At 45.1% G+C, this 19581-nt stretch overlaps 1 protein-coding gene across 1 annotated transcript in view; it reads left to right on the top strand.

The window, feature by feature from the left end:
• Positions 1-19581, top strand: part of TONSL (tonsoku like, DNA repair protein) — a 419298-nt gene that overhangs the window by 70299 nt on the left and 329418 nt on the right. Inside the window, exons 5-6 of the mRNA XM_086966418.1 lie at positions 2383-2512; positions 2788-2959. Coding sequence (XP_086822544.1) covers positions 2383-2512; positions 2788-2959 — 302 coding nt within the window. The remainder of the gene's footprint in view (positions 1-2382; positions 2513-2787; positions 2960-19581) is intronic.

The following is a 19581-nucleotide window of genomic DNA, read 5'->3' on the forward strand; positions in this document are numbered from 1 at the left end:
ACGAACGGGGCTGCTGAAGAGGTCACACAATCTTCGCGCTCAGTCAAGTAAATGCCGGTTCACAGTTCCTTTTTAACAGTGCTTCCCACCTGAAGAGACGGGCCCACCACACATCGGCTGCAATCGAAAAGCGATTCAGTCGGGTTCAGCACTTCTCTCGCCAGCGACGGGTTCTCAGGGGCTCCACGGACCTCCCTCCGACTTCCTCAAACAGGGATGGTTCCCGCCCACAGCTACAGCCGCCGATTCACTGGGGAGGGGCAGAGACAGTAGTCCCGCCCAACGTAGGCCGGCCTTTCCCCGCCCCGGCGCACCACCTCACCTCAATCTGCGCAGGAAGCACTCTACGCCTGTGGAGCTCGGAGACGTCCGAGCTCCTCGCTGGGGGCGTCGGTCACACAAGGGGCACAGAAGACGCTCGCGGTCGTGGCGAACTTGCTCTCGCCTCGCGACCCAAGTCGGTTGAAATTCACCACCGGGGGGGGGGCGGGGAAGGCACACGAAAACGACCACAGTCTTTTGGGGGTGACGAGGCACTCGCTGGGCAGGCGCTGTAGGCGCGAGGTCACCTCACACACGGCTGACTGGAACGCCAGTCAGGATCCACGCCAGTGACTCTTGCTTGCTCTACTGCCCGCGCTACCAGCTGCCTCAGGGGGTCAACAGGGCAGGTGTCAATCTGGTGTCAAGTCTGGAATCTCCTTCTTCACCTAGATCTGGAACATCATTATCCTATCTAGTCTTCAGGTCATCTAAAATGGCCGCCAGGGACTGGACCTTTTATAGCCAGTGCCCTGAGGTGCTGGCTCGTGCCAGTAGGTTCTAGAACCTTCTTTGGCCTAGGCCAATGACAGGGCACTTCTGGGGTATTTGGGTCTCTAACAGCCACCATACTGGGGTTCTAGAGCAGCCATTTTGTGTACCTGAGGGAAATAAAGTAATTCCTGTCAGGAATGCGCGCCAAGTAAAAGAGCGCCAAAACCTTGAAAGGTCAAGGTTCATGGAGGCTCCAAGGGGAGTCACTCACATGAGGAAAATGGATGGCCACCATTTTGAGGTCATTCATACAGGTTGCCAATCCCAGTCTATAATGTCACAGGGTCCTTGTAAATAGGTGGCAAAAACCTTGTGAACAACTGGGCGTCAAGGAACATCTAGCCCCATGAAACAGCACACAAAAGGTCCTGGTAGACAAAGAAAAGCGACAAATTTTGGGAGGTACAGGGGAACAAAAGAAATCATAGTGGTGAGGGGACTCTCAGAAGCAGACGGGTCTAACACATCCTTTGAGCAAATATATGTTAAATTGACGGGGTGTCTTTCTTAGATGCTAGCCATTGGAAGGTTGGTTGCTTGCTGGTCCAATAATGGCTAATGCTGTTCCTCCGAGTTATAAAATGCTGACAATCAATGGCGAACATACTGTTGCGAAATGTAAGACTCAGTGAGAGAAGTATGTGCGGCACTTGAATGATGTAGACTCGCGAGATGCACTGGCCTTTCCTAGGGAGGCAGCCATAAAATTTGGCTTTGGACTAGTCCAACTTGGAAAAAAAGGTATACTACTCTAGGTTCTAAGCTTAATTTATTTGGTTATGTGACTCTGTCACTGTCTGTGGGACTGTAGTCAGGAGGGTCATTTCAACCATATGTTATCAATGTGCCTTGTGAGGCAACGTTTTTGGAGCCATGTGATATAGATGTGTTTAGTGCCTTTCTGGTTCATGGTGTTGGGTACCCGGAGAGACCTAGAGAGACTATTTGTGGAGGTGGCGCGTGTGATGGGCAGGGGTGGTTTAGCCTAGAGGTGGGCGAGTAGTTGTTTCCATCACCTGCAATGTAGTGCATGAAAGGCGAAGTAGGTGATGTTCAAATATGAGAAGGGGTGGAGTGCATTGAGCCACCACTCCAGATCGAAATGTAATGGATTAAATCAAATTGTTGAATGCTATTTGCAAGGAAGATACGCAAGCTCTCTATCTGATCCGTATTGACAAGTCATAACCACCTTAAGACAGTGAATAGCATTACTTGAGCACAAGGATGATTTGACAGATGCAACCAAAACAAGCTTGGCTTTTATGTGGTTGTTCTTGTCTTTGTGGGACTGTGTTGAAAATGTTAAACAACCCTATAGAAAGATTTTTTTTTCAAGTGTGAATGTGGTCCTTGGGTGAGGAATTTAAAACCTATCCACCTCAATGGTCAGAGAGGAAAACTGCAGAAAATGAGGTGAATAGGATACTGTCTTGAATGTGCTTGTGCAATAGTGTGTCAGAGTATTCTTGTGATACTATGTCAGAGTGTTACTATTCTAAGCTTCAGTGATTGTTCGATGGAGGGTCCTCTACACAGTATAACCGAGTCTTTCGTCTCTTGCAGGAAAGGTGACTTCTCGGGAGCTGAACGAGATGCGAGCCCGCCTCTTCCTCAACTTGGGCTTCCTGTATGACAGCATGAAGGACCCCGCCAAGTGCAGCTACTACATCCGAAAGAGTGTCTTCATCTCAGAGTAAATCCACAACTCTACTTGCATATTTATATTTGGGGTGAAGGGGATTGGACAGGCCATTGAGCACTCCTCATTTTATTAATTGATGTTTTTAAAACTATACAAAGGTTGTCTGGATTTGTGACCATTTGCTTGAAGTGTGGATGTTTGAGCAGTAATCATTTTCAATCATTGATTACCTAGTATGGAGTTCAGTCTGTGAGTTAATTGACTCTCGTTTTAGTTAAATTTTCAAGCTCTTCGTAGACAACGTACTGACTAAGGACTTTTTGCAGGCAGACACATCTGCACGAGGACTTGTACCGCGCCAACTACAACCTGGGGAGCATTCACTTCCGCAATGGTGAGCACTCCAAGGCAATCCGCTGCTGGGAGGCTGCTAAGGAGTGCGCCAAGAAAATGAAAGAGAAGCTCATGGAAAGTGAGTGCTTCGCTAACATAGGGCAGGTGAGGCATGGACCGTCTCTTTTCATGCATGCATGTCTACTTGGCAATCGAACGATGAGTTGTTTTTTATTGTCTTTTAGCCAATTTATGGCACTTTGAGTGGCGAGACACACAGACATATTGATACATTTTTGTAAGGTGGAACATTGCAAGTGTTGCCGTTCCAGAATCAGCTGAATCAGCAGTAATGCACGTATTTTCTGATGCAATCACATTCCTACTGAGTTGCTGGACCAGAAATTTCTTTATCTGCTGAGTCAAGGTTTATGCTCATAGTACCATGAACTTGCTACACAGGATATATACACTCACTCCGATAGTCCCCAACATTGATTCTCATCTTCAGCTGTTCCGTTTGCCTAACCTTGCTAAAGTTGGGAACCTTCTGTCATATGTAATTTTTTTTGCAAATGCATCGGGCCGTTTGCAGACACAAAAAAGTACTTTGATATGTATGAATCTCAAACTGTGATGCAGTAACACATTACCAAATCACAATTCGGAATTGCGAATACATGCTGATTCGGTATTTGTAAGGAGCGTGTTTAGGGCATCCCTTCCAACTACTGGAATTGCACTGGTCTATATTAATATTTGCAATCAATGTTTTATCGACTACAGAATGGTTGTGTTAAACATTCGCAAATGGTAAGGGGTCCCCAAGTGACCGCTTCCCCTTTAAGAATGTAAATAAAAATTTTATTTAAGAGACTGCAGTGGTCCCACAAATCACTGCCTACTCTTAAAAAATGAAACTTGAAAGTTTCATTGTCTATTTTCTAAATGCATCCCGTTTCCCTTCAAGGAAAACAGGCTGCATTTAAAGAAAAAAAAAATTACTTTATTGAAAAGTAATCACAGACATGTGGTCTGCTGACCCCAGCCTGCCACCATCCCGGTTATAGCTGTTATTCCTAATGGGTCGCAAACTGCGATCTACCTCATTAATATTCATGAGATAGGTCGATTTGGGACACACTAGAAATCACTATTGAAAAGATGTATGTTTTCTTACATTAAGAATTGCAATTCAATTAGAATCACAATTTAGAAATTGCAATTCAAGATTTTTGTACATGTGGCCCCTTCTTCTCATGGACTGAGACATTGTCTACAAGGTCCCATCCCTGTTACTTGTATCTCTTAAATATACTTCTACTTTTTACTCCTAGTTTGTTACTCTCTTCAGCCCAGGTGTCTTATGCAGGGAACCTGAGTTTAGGCAATTGTTAGACTTGGCATCTTTTGGTGTGGTATCACCTGTCTTTTTGCCTCGGACCTCTCGGTTTTCGTTTTAACCTGACGAGCCTGTCAAGCCATTGACTCTGCCTCTCCCCTTCCTTTGAGCCTGTAGGAACTTTTTCTCATTGTGCCTAATCTCAGACAAAAGGAAATTTGATCACATATTGAAAGAGATACATCGGCTTCACTTAGAAGCTGAATTAAATTCAAAATTACTTTCAAAGCACTCCACCCAGGTGATCCAGCAACCTTTATAAGCTGCTGAAATTTTCAGGAGACACCAGAATATCTCACCGCAAAGAGTCCCTTCCGCTAGAGCCTCCGAAATTCAAAATTGTTCTAACTCAAAGACAATCTTTCTCAGGAGCTGTGCCCTCAATCTATAATTCCTTTTCCCGCATTTTCAAAATGTTCTTATTCAAAAATCATTTCCTTGACACAACTTACGATGAACTGCAGCCTCCCTCAAACTGTCAGTTATGTCCCCTCCCGTATGTATAACAGCTAATCACTACATTGACTATTTAGTCAAATACATTAGTTGGCCACTTATTGTACTTCTCCCGGTTCCTTCAATCCCCTCTCCCTTATTGCATGTGAAAACTGCTGTTTTATGGTTGTATGACTTTAACACGCATGCATTTATAGCACATGCCTTTACCACTCAACCCTTTACCCTTTATATGGTAAGTATTTGTAAGGTAAATGAAATATGTAACAGGGCGTTCTAGTTAGGTTCACGTTTTACCCACACAAACCCATAGTGATTTGGTAGGTAAACTTATTTTAAGAAATGTTAACTTGTGGCCTAAAGCTACTAAATGGCATGAGTTGTAGTTTCTGTAGAAAAGTATAACTATAACTACCAAATTTCTATGGTTTGTGTGGGTAAAATGTTAACCTAACTATAATGTTCCTATAACCTTTTGTTTTTTTCAGTGAATTTCTATGTTTTTTTTAAACATAAAGTAATCTATATTTACCATATGATAATACAACCCCACGCCATACACGGCCTTACGGTGTGTGTGTGTGTGAGGGTGAGTTTTTCTATTCCCCCATCGGCCTTAGGATCCGCGTCCCTTGTTATCTATAAATTTTTCGTTCATAACTCCGAAAGTATTGAACAAATTGACACCAAATTACAAAAAGAGATCTTTCTGAATCAAGATGTAGTTTTCTGCCAAATTTGGTGTAATTCCTTTCAGCGATTTCTGTTTTTAGCTGTGTCTAAAAACTGCAAAAAATCCATAGACCTGCATAAGCTTTTTGGATCTGCCTCCCCTTTCTGAACCCTAGCTTGATGGATTACCCTGAAACTTCGTCGAACAGCGCCAAAGTTATTAGCAAAACAAAAAAGCTTCTTCTATGGGAAAAGGTGGTCCTAACTATATCACCTACTGATATATATATATATATATATATATATATATATATATATATATATATACATATATATATATATATATATATATATATATATACATATATATATATATATATATATACATATATATATATATATACACTGCAAGGTGATGGACCGTACTCTGCTTGTCCGTCGCTGCGGATGCAGAAGAGTAGCTCCTCTTCTCCAAGGGAGACTTTAGGCAATTTTCGAAAGCTGTCAGGCTGCCCAAGACTGTGGTAGTTCTCCAGATTGCAGGACGAGTCACTCTGTCGCGATTGTCAAGAGAGTTGCAAGCTTAAAGTTTGCGGTGTATTTCCAGTTCTTGCCAGACAAGTGAATCTAAATTCCATTTCTTGCCAGACAAGTGAATCTAAATTCTTGGGTTCAGGGGTGCCGCCTAAATACTCAATTTAGGGGCATTATGGGGAGTGACAAGTTGTAGCCAATGGGCTGCCTAAATGTAGGGCGTCTACACCTTCTGTATGGCCACTTCCTGTGGGAAGTGGGCATAAACCTGGCCCTAAAAGGCAAATTCTGTCCAAAACAAGATGGAGAAATCTGAAATAATGGTTTCCACATCAGCTAGTCCACCTTAGAGGTAGTACTGGCTTGATGTGAGAGACACCTCCTAATCTTACTAATTTTCCCACCTGTCTTGCTACCCAAAATTGGTGTCTGGACAGGTGGGTGGGCATTGCCACTATCTAGAAAGACCTGGGTCGCATAAAAACGTGGCAGATCCTTTGAAGCATCCTGCACTGGAATGCAGATCCGCGTGGAGGAGGTGTAAACCCCTTCACCCAGAGCAGGCTTTGTTCCTCACCTCCGAGAGTGAAGGCTCTCACCTCAGCGGGTCAGAAACTTTCAGGGGTCACCTCTAAGGTGCCCTCTGGGTGATTTTTTTAATAAAGCTAGCACTGGCAGCGTTTGGGGTTATTAAGACCAGATGTTTGGTACCAAACATCTGGGGGTACAGTGAAGCCGTCATGGAGCTGGAGAACTCAAAATCACAAGTATCCTGCCCATGTACTCGTTATTGCTTCCCTGTGCACTTAGGATATCTAAGAATAGACTTAGATAGCACATAGACACATCCACTCACGCAGATTTGCCCCCGCATCAGCTATAGTGCACCCTGCCTTAGAGCTGTAAGGCCTGCTGGTGGGGTGATTTACTTAGATCACATTTATTGTTTTGAAGGCTTGGCACACAAGAATGTGTGCCATGTCGACTCATCACCTTTCTGTGCACCAAGACACGAAGGCAGCAATGGTAGTTTTGCATGAGCTTAGTGAGGGGTCCTTTAGGGTGGCACAATTTGTGCTGCCGCCCTTAGGGACCCTCTTTAGTCCCCATGCCCTAGGTACCACGGGTACCATTTACTAGGGACTTGCATGGAGTCTAAAGTGGTGCCAATTGTGGAACGAAGGTACAGTTTAGGGAAAGTTACTGGTACTAGGGACCTCGTTAGGAGGTACCCGGTAAACTTTCTGTCTCAGTTGCTTACGGTACCAGGCAGAAAGGTTGTGGAGTGGGTGGGAGGGGGGGGGGGGGGGTAACCATTTCAAAAGAGGCACTTTACTTCACACCTTTACCACCCAATTCCCTTATCCACCCCATAACCCTAAAAACACCCTTACCACCCTCTATTCAAACCCATCCGTAAAACCACCCTATATCCTTGCCTACCTCTAAACACTAAAACCACCCTTACCATCCCATATCCTTACCACTCTAACTCTTAAAAATATCCTTCCCACCCAATTCCCTTACCTACCCCTAATCCCTAAAACACCCTTACCACCCAATTCCTTACCCACCTCTAAACCCACCCTTACCACCCCAGATCCTTACCCCAACTCCTAAAAATACCGTTACCACTCAATTATTCTACCCACCCCTAAAATCACCCTTACCACCCTATACACTAACCCAACCCTAACCCTAAAAAACCCATACTTTAATCCTGCACACACACTCATCCACCCCCATCCCCCCCCCCCCCCCCCCTTCCACCGTACTTAGAGTTAGGTCTGCTTTTCCATAGAAAGAGTGTTTTTTGGGTTTACTAATTACTTTGGCCCCGTTTGACGAATTTTCATAAAACAAATGCATCCACCTCATCTCCTTCATGGAAAGATATTTATTTATTTGTGTTTTACAGAGAGCTGACTTGACCCGTTAGGGTATCAGTGCGCTTTACATGGTTAACAAATTGTATACAATATGACCTTAGGGGGAGAGGTGGACCATTTGGGATAAAAGCAAGTATAAACAATTTACAAGAACGATATGAACTAAGGGAGAGGGGTGGAATATTTGGGATAAAGCAAGTACAAATAATTTACAAGAACGAAGGTCCGAGTACAATGCAGGAGTTAGGAGTGGTGTGGCTCACTGGTTAGAGGCGGCAGACCCGGAAGCAGAGAACGGACCGGGACCAGGGTTCGATTCCCGACGCGGCAGGGTCGTGGACCAGGGTCAACGGACTCGATAATTCTCGCCTCGGTGCCTACTCTAACCAGGGATCACACTCGGCAACTCTGGGCATTAAGCTTGCCTCATCTCTACAACGGCCCCCCACAGACGCCGGGGATGCCTGGTTTCACCTTGGAGATACCCAGAAGGGACCATCTCACAGGGAAAGCCAGGACGGGTTCCCCAGCGGTCTTCAGCGCCAGGACACCCCGAGATGGGGTAACAGTGCGCTTTACAAGTATCATCATTACATTATATATATATATAGGAGGGGAATTTGCCCTTTGGCACATTTTAAGAAGGAATCCAAAACCTTACTGGAGACAGAACTCTTCTAATAGCGGGTGGGAGTGAGTTCCAAATTCTTGGTGCGGCCCCAGAGACCGCACCAAGAATTTGAAACTCAACTCATGAAAGTACGGAGGCTGGAGTAAGAGGTCTTTGGAGGACCAGGAGTTTCTGGCACCTCCGCATAACAAGATTTTCAGAGCGAGAAATGTAGGAGATATAGTGTATAGAGCCTTGTGGGTGATACATGCCAGTTTAAGTTGGATTCTGGCTTCAAGAGGGAGCCAGTTCAGAGCTTTGAGATGTGGTAGAATTTTTTAGAACCTATTAGGAGTCTGGTGACAGCATTGAGGCAGGGTTTTAACCCCTTCGCTGCTAGGCCTTTTCCCCTCCTGTGCTAAGCCTCTTTTTGGCTATTTGGGGTAGTGCGCGGTTAGGCCTCTGTAACCTTTTGACCACATAAGGTATCCACGCAAATTTGCGTCCTTTTCTTACAACATCACAGAGATTCTAAAGGTACCCAGGGTTTGTGGATTCCCTTGGAGGGGTCTCAGAAATTAGCCAAAATACAGCAAAATGTTGTGTTTTTTTTTTTTAAATGGGAAAAACGGGCTACAAATGAAAGCATCTGAGTTTTTCCCTGCAAATGTTATAAAAAAAAAGGGGGTTGTGGGGCTGAAGTCACCATTTTCCCAGCATTTAGGGAATGACAGACTTTTGTCAGAAAACCAACATTTTATACACAGTTTTGGCATTTTTCTAGGACATAGCCTATTTTTGCTATTTTTTGTGCTTTCAACCTCCTTCCAGTTAATGGTAGAAATGAGTGTAAAAGCAATAATAGATCCTGGACAGCTATACATTTTAGAAAAGTAGACGAAATTCTGAATTCAGCAAGGGGTCATTTGTGTAGATCCATCACGGTTTCCTTATATAAACTAACAGTTAAATATTGTACAAAACTACTTGGAAAAAACAGCCTTTTGTGTCAACGTTTTCCCCTGTAACTTCTTGTAATTATGACAGCTCTTTGAAAGCAATATACCGTTACATCTGCTGGATCTTCCTGGTTGTGGGGATATATATGACTTGTAGGTTCACCAAGAACCAGACGAACACAGAGTCAAAAACTGAGCAGCAATTTGCAATGGCTTTTTATTATGTACCAGCTATATGGCAATTATTGTGGGAAAATGTATACATGGAAAAATCGGTATGAAAGACAACTATGTATTTCTGAAATGGGAACAAATTTTAGAGTTTAGAAACAGTACATATTTGACAATTTTCGAAATTGGGAATACTCATACTAGCATGAGAATTTTCGGTCATTTTTCAAAATAACTTCTTTTTTACACAATGTCTTTCATTTGGAAGGCAGAAATGCATCAAAAATCAATGGGTAATAACAGTTGCTTTACAAATATGAATTACCCTGAGTCTCCCGATAAAAATGGTCCTCGCTTGTGTGGGTAGGCCTAGTGCCCATGACAGGAAATGGCTCAAACCCCAACGTGAAAACACCACATTTTCAAAATGGAAATTTACCCTTTTTTTGCGAAGTGTCTAGCTGTAGTTTTTGAACCGCCGGCATCATTTTTATCGGGAGACCTGGGAAAATTCTGGGTGGTAGGAAATTTGTGTTCGCCTGGTGATGCCACACTTTCCCACACAAAAATGTGTGAAAAGGGAAACATCCTAAACCACGATGTTTGAACCACGACTCACCGGAACAACGAGGAGAGAACAACGAAGACTGCTCAACATTGTCGGCCGGAACTACGAAAGGCTGAGCAACGAAGGACGGAATCACCACTTTCAGAACACCGGAGTTGTACGTCACTTCTCTCCGCTGTCTTCCGTCTAACATCCCCTTATGCTTCCGCCTACCATCCCCTTACGCTCACTACGATTGGGCCTTATTGGAGTGATACGTCACTTCATCTCCGCCCAATCACAATTCATTCTTTGTCGCACAGGATAGGTTTGGAATTGAATGTTGACATTGGCATCGTTTAATGCTAATGTTAGCATTATCGTTTCGTCGGCACCCTGGCGGGCGTTATAAAAAGAGTTTTGGGAAGTAGTCTGGTTTTATCCAGCTCGGATGTACTACCTTGGAAAAACGACTATGGATTTCTGTGGGGAAAAAGCAGATGTTTATGACATCCACTTTACAACTGCAACACATTGCAAAATATGAACTACGAGTGCAGGTTATGAATACATTTTTATAGGAGCACATCCACTCTTGACAAGGACGTTTCAGGAGGGAAAATAAAATCAATAGCACCATCTATTGGCCAGTCACGAGGTGTTTTTTTTCATGGTTGAGGAACTCGTTAAAAATGTAGTTGTTTGGCTTTACTCGTTGTTTAGCCTTTGTGGTTTAGGAATTCGTGGTTTAGGCAGTAGTTGTTCAATCATACATCCGTGTGAAAAACCTGATTTTTTTCAGTTAAAATAAAGGTTTGCAAGGGATTCTGGGTAAGGAAACGTTGGGGGATCCATGCAAGCCATACCTCCTTGGAAGCCCCCTGGTGTCTAGTTTTCGGAAATGTCTGGGTTTGATAGGTTTCCCTACATGGCCGTCGAGCACGGCGCCAAAAACCCAGGTGACCCCCCTTGCAAAACCAGGTGGTTTTGAGATAGGCAATTTTGATGTTGCCTCACTACGTTTTGGGCCCTTGCCTGTTGCGGGTACTTGGGCCTCCCACACAAGTGAGGCACAATTTATATCAGGAGACCTTTGGAACCGCTGGGTAGTAGGAAATTTGTGTGAGCCCAGTGATGCCACACTTTCCCACACACAAATGTGTGAAATAAGTGATTTTTTTCATCTAAAAATGAGGTTTGCAAGGGATTCTGGGTAAGGAAACGTTGGGGGATCCATGCAAGCCATACCTCCTTGGAAGCCCCTGGGTGTCTAGTTTTCAGAAATTTCTGGGTTTGGTAAGTTTCCCTAGATGGCCGCCGAGCATGGGGCAAAAAACCCAGGTGACCCCCCCCCCTTGCAAAACCAGGTTGTATGCTGATAGGCAATTTTGATGTCGCCTCAAAACGTTTTGGGCCCCTGTCTGTTGCGGGTACTTGGGCCTCCCACACAAGTGAGGCATTGTTTTTATCTGAAGGCTTAGGGAAACGTGGGGTTCTGTTTATCCAAGCATATTCCAGAACTTTCCACCACAGACGTGAGGAAAATGTGTTTTATTTGGACACATTTTTAGGTTTGCATGGGATTCTGGGTAACAGAACCTGGTAAGAGCCAGTCAAGTTACCCCATCCTGGATTCCCCTGGGTGTCTCGTTTGGAAAAATGTACAGGTTTGCTAGGTTTCCCTATGTGCCGGCTGCACTAGGGCCCAAAATCGACAGGTAGGCATATTGCTAAAATAAAAAAATCAGCCCCATGTCTGCTTTCTGCTTTCCTGGGATGGATATCGGAGGGGGGGGGGGGTGTTGCCCTGATATACCATAAAGTGGGTCAGAAACACTGTGGCTATTTGTTTAGGGGCATTGGTATGCCCATTCTGGCCCGCCCCACCCCCACACATAAAAAAACAGGGTAATCATTGGTGTCTAGTGGGCTTTTTGCCCCCGGGGGGGGCAGATTGGGAGCAACTGCCCCCATCTTCTCCCAGGGGGGGCATAAAGGCTGTAATTGTTGCAGGTGGGGGCATTGGCATGCCAGTTTTGGGCAGCCCCCACCCTATTTAAAATTTGCCCCAAAAATCCCTGGCATCTATTGGGCTTTTTGCCCCCCCGGGGGGCAGATTGGGGGCTGATGCACCCATCTGCCTCCCAGAAAGGGCAGGAAGGTTGTAAGTTTTGCGGGGGAGGGGGTGGGGGCATGGGCACACCTGTTTTGGGCAGCCCCCACCCTAATTCAAATTTGCCCCCAAAAAATCCCTGGCGACTAGTGTCCTTTTTGTCCCCCCATGGGTTCAGATTGGGGTTAATGCCCCCATCTGCCCCCCAGGGGAGGCAGAAAGCCTACTAGACACCAAGGTTTTTTTTAGCCAATTTTAATTAGGGTGGGGGTTGCCCAAAACGGGCATGCCAATGCTCCACCCTAAAAAAATGCGCCCCAAAAAATCCCTGGCGTCTACTGGGCGTTTTGCACCCCGGGGGCCGACTGGGGGCTAGTGCCCCATCTGCCCCCTGGGGGGGCAGGATGGCTGTAATTCTTGCTGGGGAGGGGTTGGGGGCATGGGCATGCCCATTTTGGGCCGCCCCCACCCTAATTAAAATTTGCCCCACAAAAACCCTGACGTCTAGAGGGCTTTTTGCCCCCACCGGCGGGGCAGATTGGGGGCTAATGCCCCCATATGCCCCCCAAGGAGTCTGAAAGTCCACTAGACACCAGGCAGTTTTTTGGGCAAATGTTTATTAGGGTGGGGGCTGCCCAAAATGGGCATGCCAATGCCCCCACCCTAATAAAAATGTTCCCCCAAAAATCCCTGGGGTCTAGTGGGCTTTTTGCCCCCTGGGGGGCAGATTGGGGGCTCCTGCCCCATCTTCTCCCCAGGAGGTGCAGGTAGACTGTAAGTTTTGCGGGGTAGGGTGTGGAGGCATGGGCACACCTGTTTTTGACAACCCCCACAATAATTCAAATTTGCCCCCATCTGCCCCCCAGGGGAGGCAGAAAACCTACTAGACAGCAAGTTATGATAATACAACCCCACGCCATACACGGCCTTACGGTGTGTGTGTGTGTGAGGGTGAGTTTTTCTATTCCCCCATCGGCCTTAGGATCCGCGTCCCTTGTTATCTATAAATTTTTCGTTCATAACTCCGAAAGTATTGAACAAATTGACACCAAATTACAAAAAGAGATCTTTCTGAATCAAGATGTAGTTTTCTGCCAAATTTGGTGTAATTCCTTTCAGCGATTTCTGTTTTTAGCTGTGTCTAAAAACTGCAAAAAATCCATAGACCTGCATAAGCTTTTTGGATCTGCCTCCCCTTTCTGAACCCTAGCTTGATGGATTACCCTGAAACTTCGTCGAACAGCGCCAAAGTTATTAGCAAAACAAAAAAGCTTCTTCTATGGGAAAAGGTGGTCCTAACTATATCACCTACTGATATATATATATATATATATATATATATAGATATATATATATATATATACATATATATATATATATATACACTGCAAGGTGATGGACCGTACTCTGCTTGTCCGTCCCTGCGGATGCAGAAGAGTAGCTCCTCTTCTCCAAGGGAGACTTTAGGCAATTTTCGAAAGCTGTCAGGCTGCCCAAGACTGTGGTAGTTCTCCAGATTGCAGGACGAGTCACTCTGTCGCGATTGTCAAGAGAGTTGCAAGCTTAAAGTTTGCGGTGTATTTCCAGTTCTTGCCAGACAAGTGAATCTAAATTCTTGGGTTCAGGGGTGCCGCCTAAATACTCAATTTAGGGGCATTATGGGGAGTGACAAGTTGTAGCCAATGGGCTGCCTAAATGTAGGGCGTCTACACCTTCTGTATGGCCACTTCCTGTGGGAAGTGGGCATAAACCTGGCCCTAAAAGGCAAATTCTGTCCAAAACAAGATGGAGAAATCTGAAATAATGGTTTCCACATCAGCTAGTCCACCTTAGAGGTAGTACTGGCTTGATGTGAGAGACACCTCCTAATCTTACTAATTTTCCCACCTGTCTTGCTACCCAAAATTGGTGTCTGGACAGGTGGGTGGGCATTGCCACTATCTAGAAAGACCTGGGTCGCATAAAAACGTGGCAGATCCTTTGAAGCATCCTGCACTGGAATGCAGATCCGCGTGGAGGAGGTGTAAACCCCTTCACCCAGAGCAGGCTTTGTTCCTCACCTCCGAGAGTGAAGGCTCTCACCTCAGCGGGTCAGAAACTTTCAGGGGTCACCTCTAAGGTGCCCTCTGGGTGATTTTTTTAATAAAGCTAGCACTGGCAGCGTTTGGGGTTATTAAGACCAGATGTTTGGTACCAAACATCTGGGGGTACAGTGAAGCCGTCATGGAGCTGGAGAACTCAAAATCACAAGTATCCTGCCCATGTACTCGTTATTGCTTCCCTGTGCACTTAGGATATCTAAGAATAGACTTAGATAGCACATAGACACATCCACTCACGCAGATTTGCCCCCGCATCAGCTATAGTGCACCCTGCCTTAGAGCTGTAAGGCCTGCTGGTGGGGTGATTTACTTAGATCACATTTATTGTTTTGAAGGCTTGGCACACAAGAATGTGTGCCATGTCGACTCATCACCTTTCTGTGCACCAAGACACGAAGGCAGCAATGGTAGTTTTGCATGAGCTTAGTGAGGGGTCCTTTAGGGTGGCACAATTTGTGCTGCCGCCCTTAGGGACCCTCTTTAGTCCCCATGCCCTAGGTACCACGGGTACCATTTACTAGGGACTTGCATGGAGTCTAAAGTGGTGCCAATTGTGGAACGAAGGTACAGTTTAGGGAAAGTTACTGGTACTAGGGACCTCGTTAGGAGGTACCCGGTAAACTTTCTGTCTCAGTTGCTTACGGTACCAGGCAGAAAGGTTGTGGAGTGGGTGGGAGGGGGGGGGGGGGGGTAACCATTTCAAAAGAGGCACTTTACTTCACACCTTTACCACCCAATTCCCTTATCCACCCCATAACCCTAAAAACACCCTTACCACCCTCTATTCAAACCCATCCGTAAAACCACCCTATATCCTTGCCTACCTCTAAACACTAAAACCACCCTTACCATCCCATATCCTTACCACTCTAACTATTAAAAATATCCTTCCCACCCAATTCCCTTACCTACCCCTAATCCCTAAAACACCCTTACCACCCAATTCCTTACCCACCTCTAAACCCACCCTTACCACCCCAGATCCTTACCCCAACTCCTAAAAATACCGTTACCACTCAATTATTCTACCCACCCCTAAAATCACCCTTACCACCCTATACACTAACCCAACCCTAACCCTAAAAAACCCATACTTTAATCCTGCACACACACTCATCCACCCCCATTGCCCCCCCCTCCCCCCCCCCCCTTCCACCGTACTTAGAGTTAGGTCTGCTTTTCCATAGAAAGAGTGTTTTTTGGGTTTACTAATTACTTTGGCCCCGTTTGACGAATTTTCATAAAACAAATGCATCCACCTCATCTCCTTCATGGAAAGATATTTATTTATTTGTGTTTTACAGAGAGCTGACTTGACCCGTTAGGGTATCAGTGCGCTTTACATGGTTAACAAATTGTATACAATATGACCTTAGGGGGAGAGGTGGACCATTTGGGATAAAAGCAAGTATAAACAATTTACAAGAACGATATGAACTAAGGGAGAGGGGTGGAATATTTGGGATAAAGCAAGTACAAATAATTTACAAGAACGAAGGTCCGAGTACAATGCAGGAGTTAGGAGTGGTGTGGCTCACTGGTTAGAGGCGGCAGACCCGGAAGCAGAGAACGGACCGGGACCAGGGTTCGATTCCCGACGCGGCAGGGTCGTGGACCAGGGTCAACGGACTCGATAATTCTCGCCTCGGTGCCTACTCTAACCAGGGATCACACTCGGCAACTCTGGGCATTAAGCTTGCCTCATCTCTACAACGGCCCCCCACAGACGCCGGGGATGCCTGGTTTCACCTTGGAGATACCCAGAAGGGACCATCTCACAGGGAAAGCCAGGACGGGTTCCCCAGCGGTCTTCAGCGCCAGGACACCCCGAGATGGGGTAACAGTGCGCTTTACAAGTATCATCATTACATTATATATATATATAGGAGGGGAATTTGCCCTTTGGCACATTTTAAGAAGGAATCCAAAACCTTACTGGAGACGGAACTCTTCTAATAGCGGGTGGGAGTGAGTTCCAAATTCTTGGTGCGGCCCCAGAGACCGCACCAAGAATTTGAAACTCAACTCATGAAAGTACGGAGGCTGGAGTAAGAGGTCTTTGGAGGACCAGGAGTTTCTGGCACCTCCGCATAACAAGATTTTCAGAGCGAGAAATGTAGGAGATATAGTGTATAGAGCCTTGTGGGTGATACATGCCAGTTTAAGTTGGATTCTGGCTTCAAGAGGGAGCCAGTTCAGAGCTTTGAGATGTGGTAGAATTTTTTAGAACCTGTTAGGAGTCTGGTGACAGCATTGAGGCAGGGTTTTAACCCCTTCGCTGCTAGGCCTTTTCCCCTCCTGTGCTAAGCCTCTTTTTGGCTATTTGGGGTAGTGCGCGGTTAGGCCTCTGTAACCTTTTGACCACATAAGGTATCCACGCAAATTTGCGTCCTTTTCTTACAACATCACAGAGATTCTAAAGGTACCCAGGGTTTGTGGATTCCCTTGGAGGGGTCTCAGAAATTAGCCAAAATACAGCAAAATGTTGTGTTTTTTTTTTTTAAATGGGAAAAACGGGCTACAAATGAAAGCATCTGAGTTTTTCCCTGCAAATGTTATTAAAAAAAAGGGGGTTGTGGGGCTGAAGTCACCATTTTCCCAGCATTTAGGGAATGACAGACTTTTGTCAGAAAACCAACATTTTATACACAGTTTTGGCATTTTTCTAGGACATAGCCTATTTTTGCTATTTTTTGTGCTTTCAACCTCCTTCCAGTTAATGGTAGAAATGAGTGTAAAAGCAATAATAGATCCTGGACAGCTATACATTTTAGAAAAGTAGACGAAATTCTGAATTCAGCAAGGGGTCATTTGTGTAGATCCATCACGGTTTCCTTATATAAACTAACAGTTAAATATTGTACAAAACTACTTGGAAAAAACAGCCTTTTGTGTCAACGTTTTCCCCTGTAACTTCTTGTAATTATGACAGCTCTTTGAAAGCAATATACCGTTACATCTGCTGGATCTTCCTGGTTGTGGGGATATATATGACTTGTAGGTTCACCAAGAACCAGACGAACACAGAGTCAAAAACTGAGCAGCAATTTGCAATGGCTTTTTATTATGTACCAGCTATATGGCAATTATTGTGGGAAAATGTATACATGGAAAAATCGGTATGAAAGACAACTATGTATTTCTGAAATGGGAACAAATTTTAGAGTTTAGAAACAGTACATATTTGACAATTTTCGAAATTGGGAATACTCATACTAGCATGAGAATTTTCGGTCATTTTTCAAAATAACTTCTTTTTTACACAATGTCTTTCATTTGGAAGGCAGAAATGCATCAAAAATCAATGGGTAATAACAGTTGCTTTACAAATATGAATTACCCTGAGTCTCCCGATAAAAATGGTCCTCGCTTGTGTGGGTAGGCCTAGTGCCCATGACAGGAAATGGCTCAAACCCCAACGTGAAAACACCACATTTTCAAAATGGAAATTTACCCTTTTTTTGCGAAGTGTCTAGCTGTAGTTTTTGAACCGCCGGCATCATTTTTATCGGGAGACCTGGGAAAATTCTGGGTGGTAGGAAATTTGTGTTCGCCTGGTGATGCCACACTTTCCCACACAAAAATGTGTGAAAAGGGAAACATCCTAAACCACGATGTTTGAACCACGACTCACCGGAACAACGAGGAGAGAACAACGAAGACTGCTCAACATTGTCGGCCGGAACTACGAAAGGCTGAGCAACGAAGGACGGAATCACCACTTTCAGAACACCGGAGTTGTACGTCACTTCTCTCCGCTGTCTTCCGTCTAACATCCCCTTATGCTTCCGCCTACCATCCCCTTACGCTCACTACGATTGGGCCTTATTGGAGTGATACGTCACTTCATCTCCGCCCAATCACAATTCATTCTTTGTCGCACAGGATAGGTTTGGAATTGAATGTTGACATTGGCATCGTTTAATGCTAATGTTAGCATTATCGTTTCGTCGGCACCCTGGCGGGCGTTATAAAAAGAGTTTTGGGAAGTAGTCTGGTTTTATCCAGCTCGGATGTACTACCTTGGAAAAACGACTATGGATTTCTGTGGGGAAAAAGCAGATGTTTATGACATCCACTTTACAACTGCAACACATTGCAAAATATGAACTACGAGTGCAGGTTATGAATACATTTTTATAGGAGCACATCCACTCTTGACAAGGACGTTTCAGGAGGGAAAATAAAATCAATAGCACCATCTATTGGCCAGTCACGAGGTGTTTTTTTTCATGGTTGAGGAACTCGTTAAAAATGTAGTTGTTTGGCTTTACTCGTTGTTTAGCCTTTGTGGTTTAGGAATTCGTGGTTTAGGCAGTAGTTGTTCAATCATACATCCGTGTGAAAAACCTGATTTTTTTCAGTTAAAATAAAGGTTTGCAAGGGATTCTGGGTAAGGAAACGTTGGGGGATCCATGCAAGTCATACCTCCTTGGAAGCCCCCTGGTGTCTAGTTTTCGGAAATGTCTGGGTTTGATAGGTTTCCCTACATGGCCGTCGAGCACGGCGCCAAAAACCCAGGTGACCCCCCTTGCAAAACCAGGTGGTTTTGAGATAGGCAATTTTGATGTTGCCTCACTACGTTTTGGGCCCTTGCCTGTTGCGGGTACTTGGGCCTCCCACACAAGTGAGGCACAATTTATATCAGGAGACCTTTGGAACCGCTGGGTAGTAGGAAATTTGTGTGAGCCCAGTGATGCCACACTTTCCCACACACAAATGTGTGAAATAAGTGATTTTTTTCATCTAAAAATGAGGTTTGCAAGGGATTCTGGGTAAGGAAACGTTGGGGGATCCATGCAAGCCATACCTCCTTGGAAGCCCCTGGGTGTCTAGTTTTCAGAAATTTCTGGGTTTGGTAAGTTTCCCTAGATGGCCGCCGAGCATGGGGCAAAAAACCCAGGTGACCCCCCCCCTTGCAAAACCAGGTTGTATGCTGATAGGCAATTTTGATGTCGCCTCAAAACGTTTTGGGCCCCTGTCTGTTGCGGGTACTTGGGCCTCCCACACAAGTGAGGCATTGTTTTTATCTGAAGGCTTAGGGAAACGTGGGGTTCTGTTTATCCAAGCATATTCCAGAACTTTCCACCACAGACGTGAGGAAAATGTGTTTTATTTGGACACATTTTTAGGTTTGCATGGGATTCTGGGTAACAGAACCTGGTAAGAGCCAGTCAAGTTACCCCATCCTGGATTCCCCTGGGTGTCTCGTTTGGAAAAATGTACAGGTTTGCTAGGTTTCCCTATGTGCCGGCTGCACTAGGGCCCAAAATCGACAGGTAGGCATATTGCTAAAATAAAAAAATCAGCCCCATGTCTGCTTTCTGCTTTC

This window comes from Lissotriton vulgaris, chromosome 4_1 (genome assembly GCF_964263255.1).
Source record: "Lissotriton vulgaris chromosome 4_1, aLisVul1.2, whole genome shotgun sequence".
Taxonomy (NCBI): Eukaryota; Metazoa; Chordata; class Amphibia; order Caudata; family Salamandridae; genus Lissotriton; species Lissotriton vulgaris.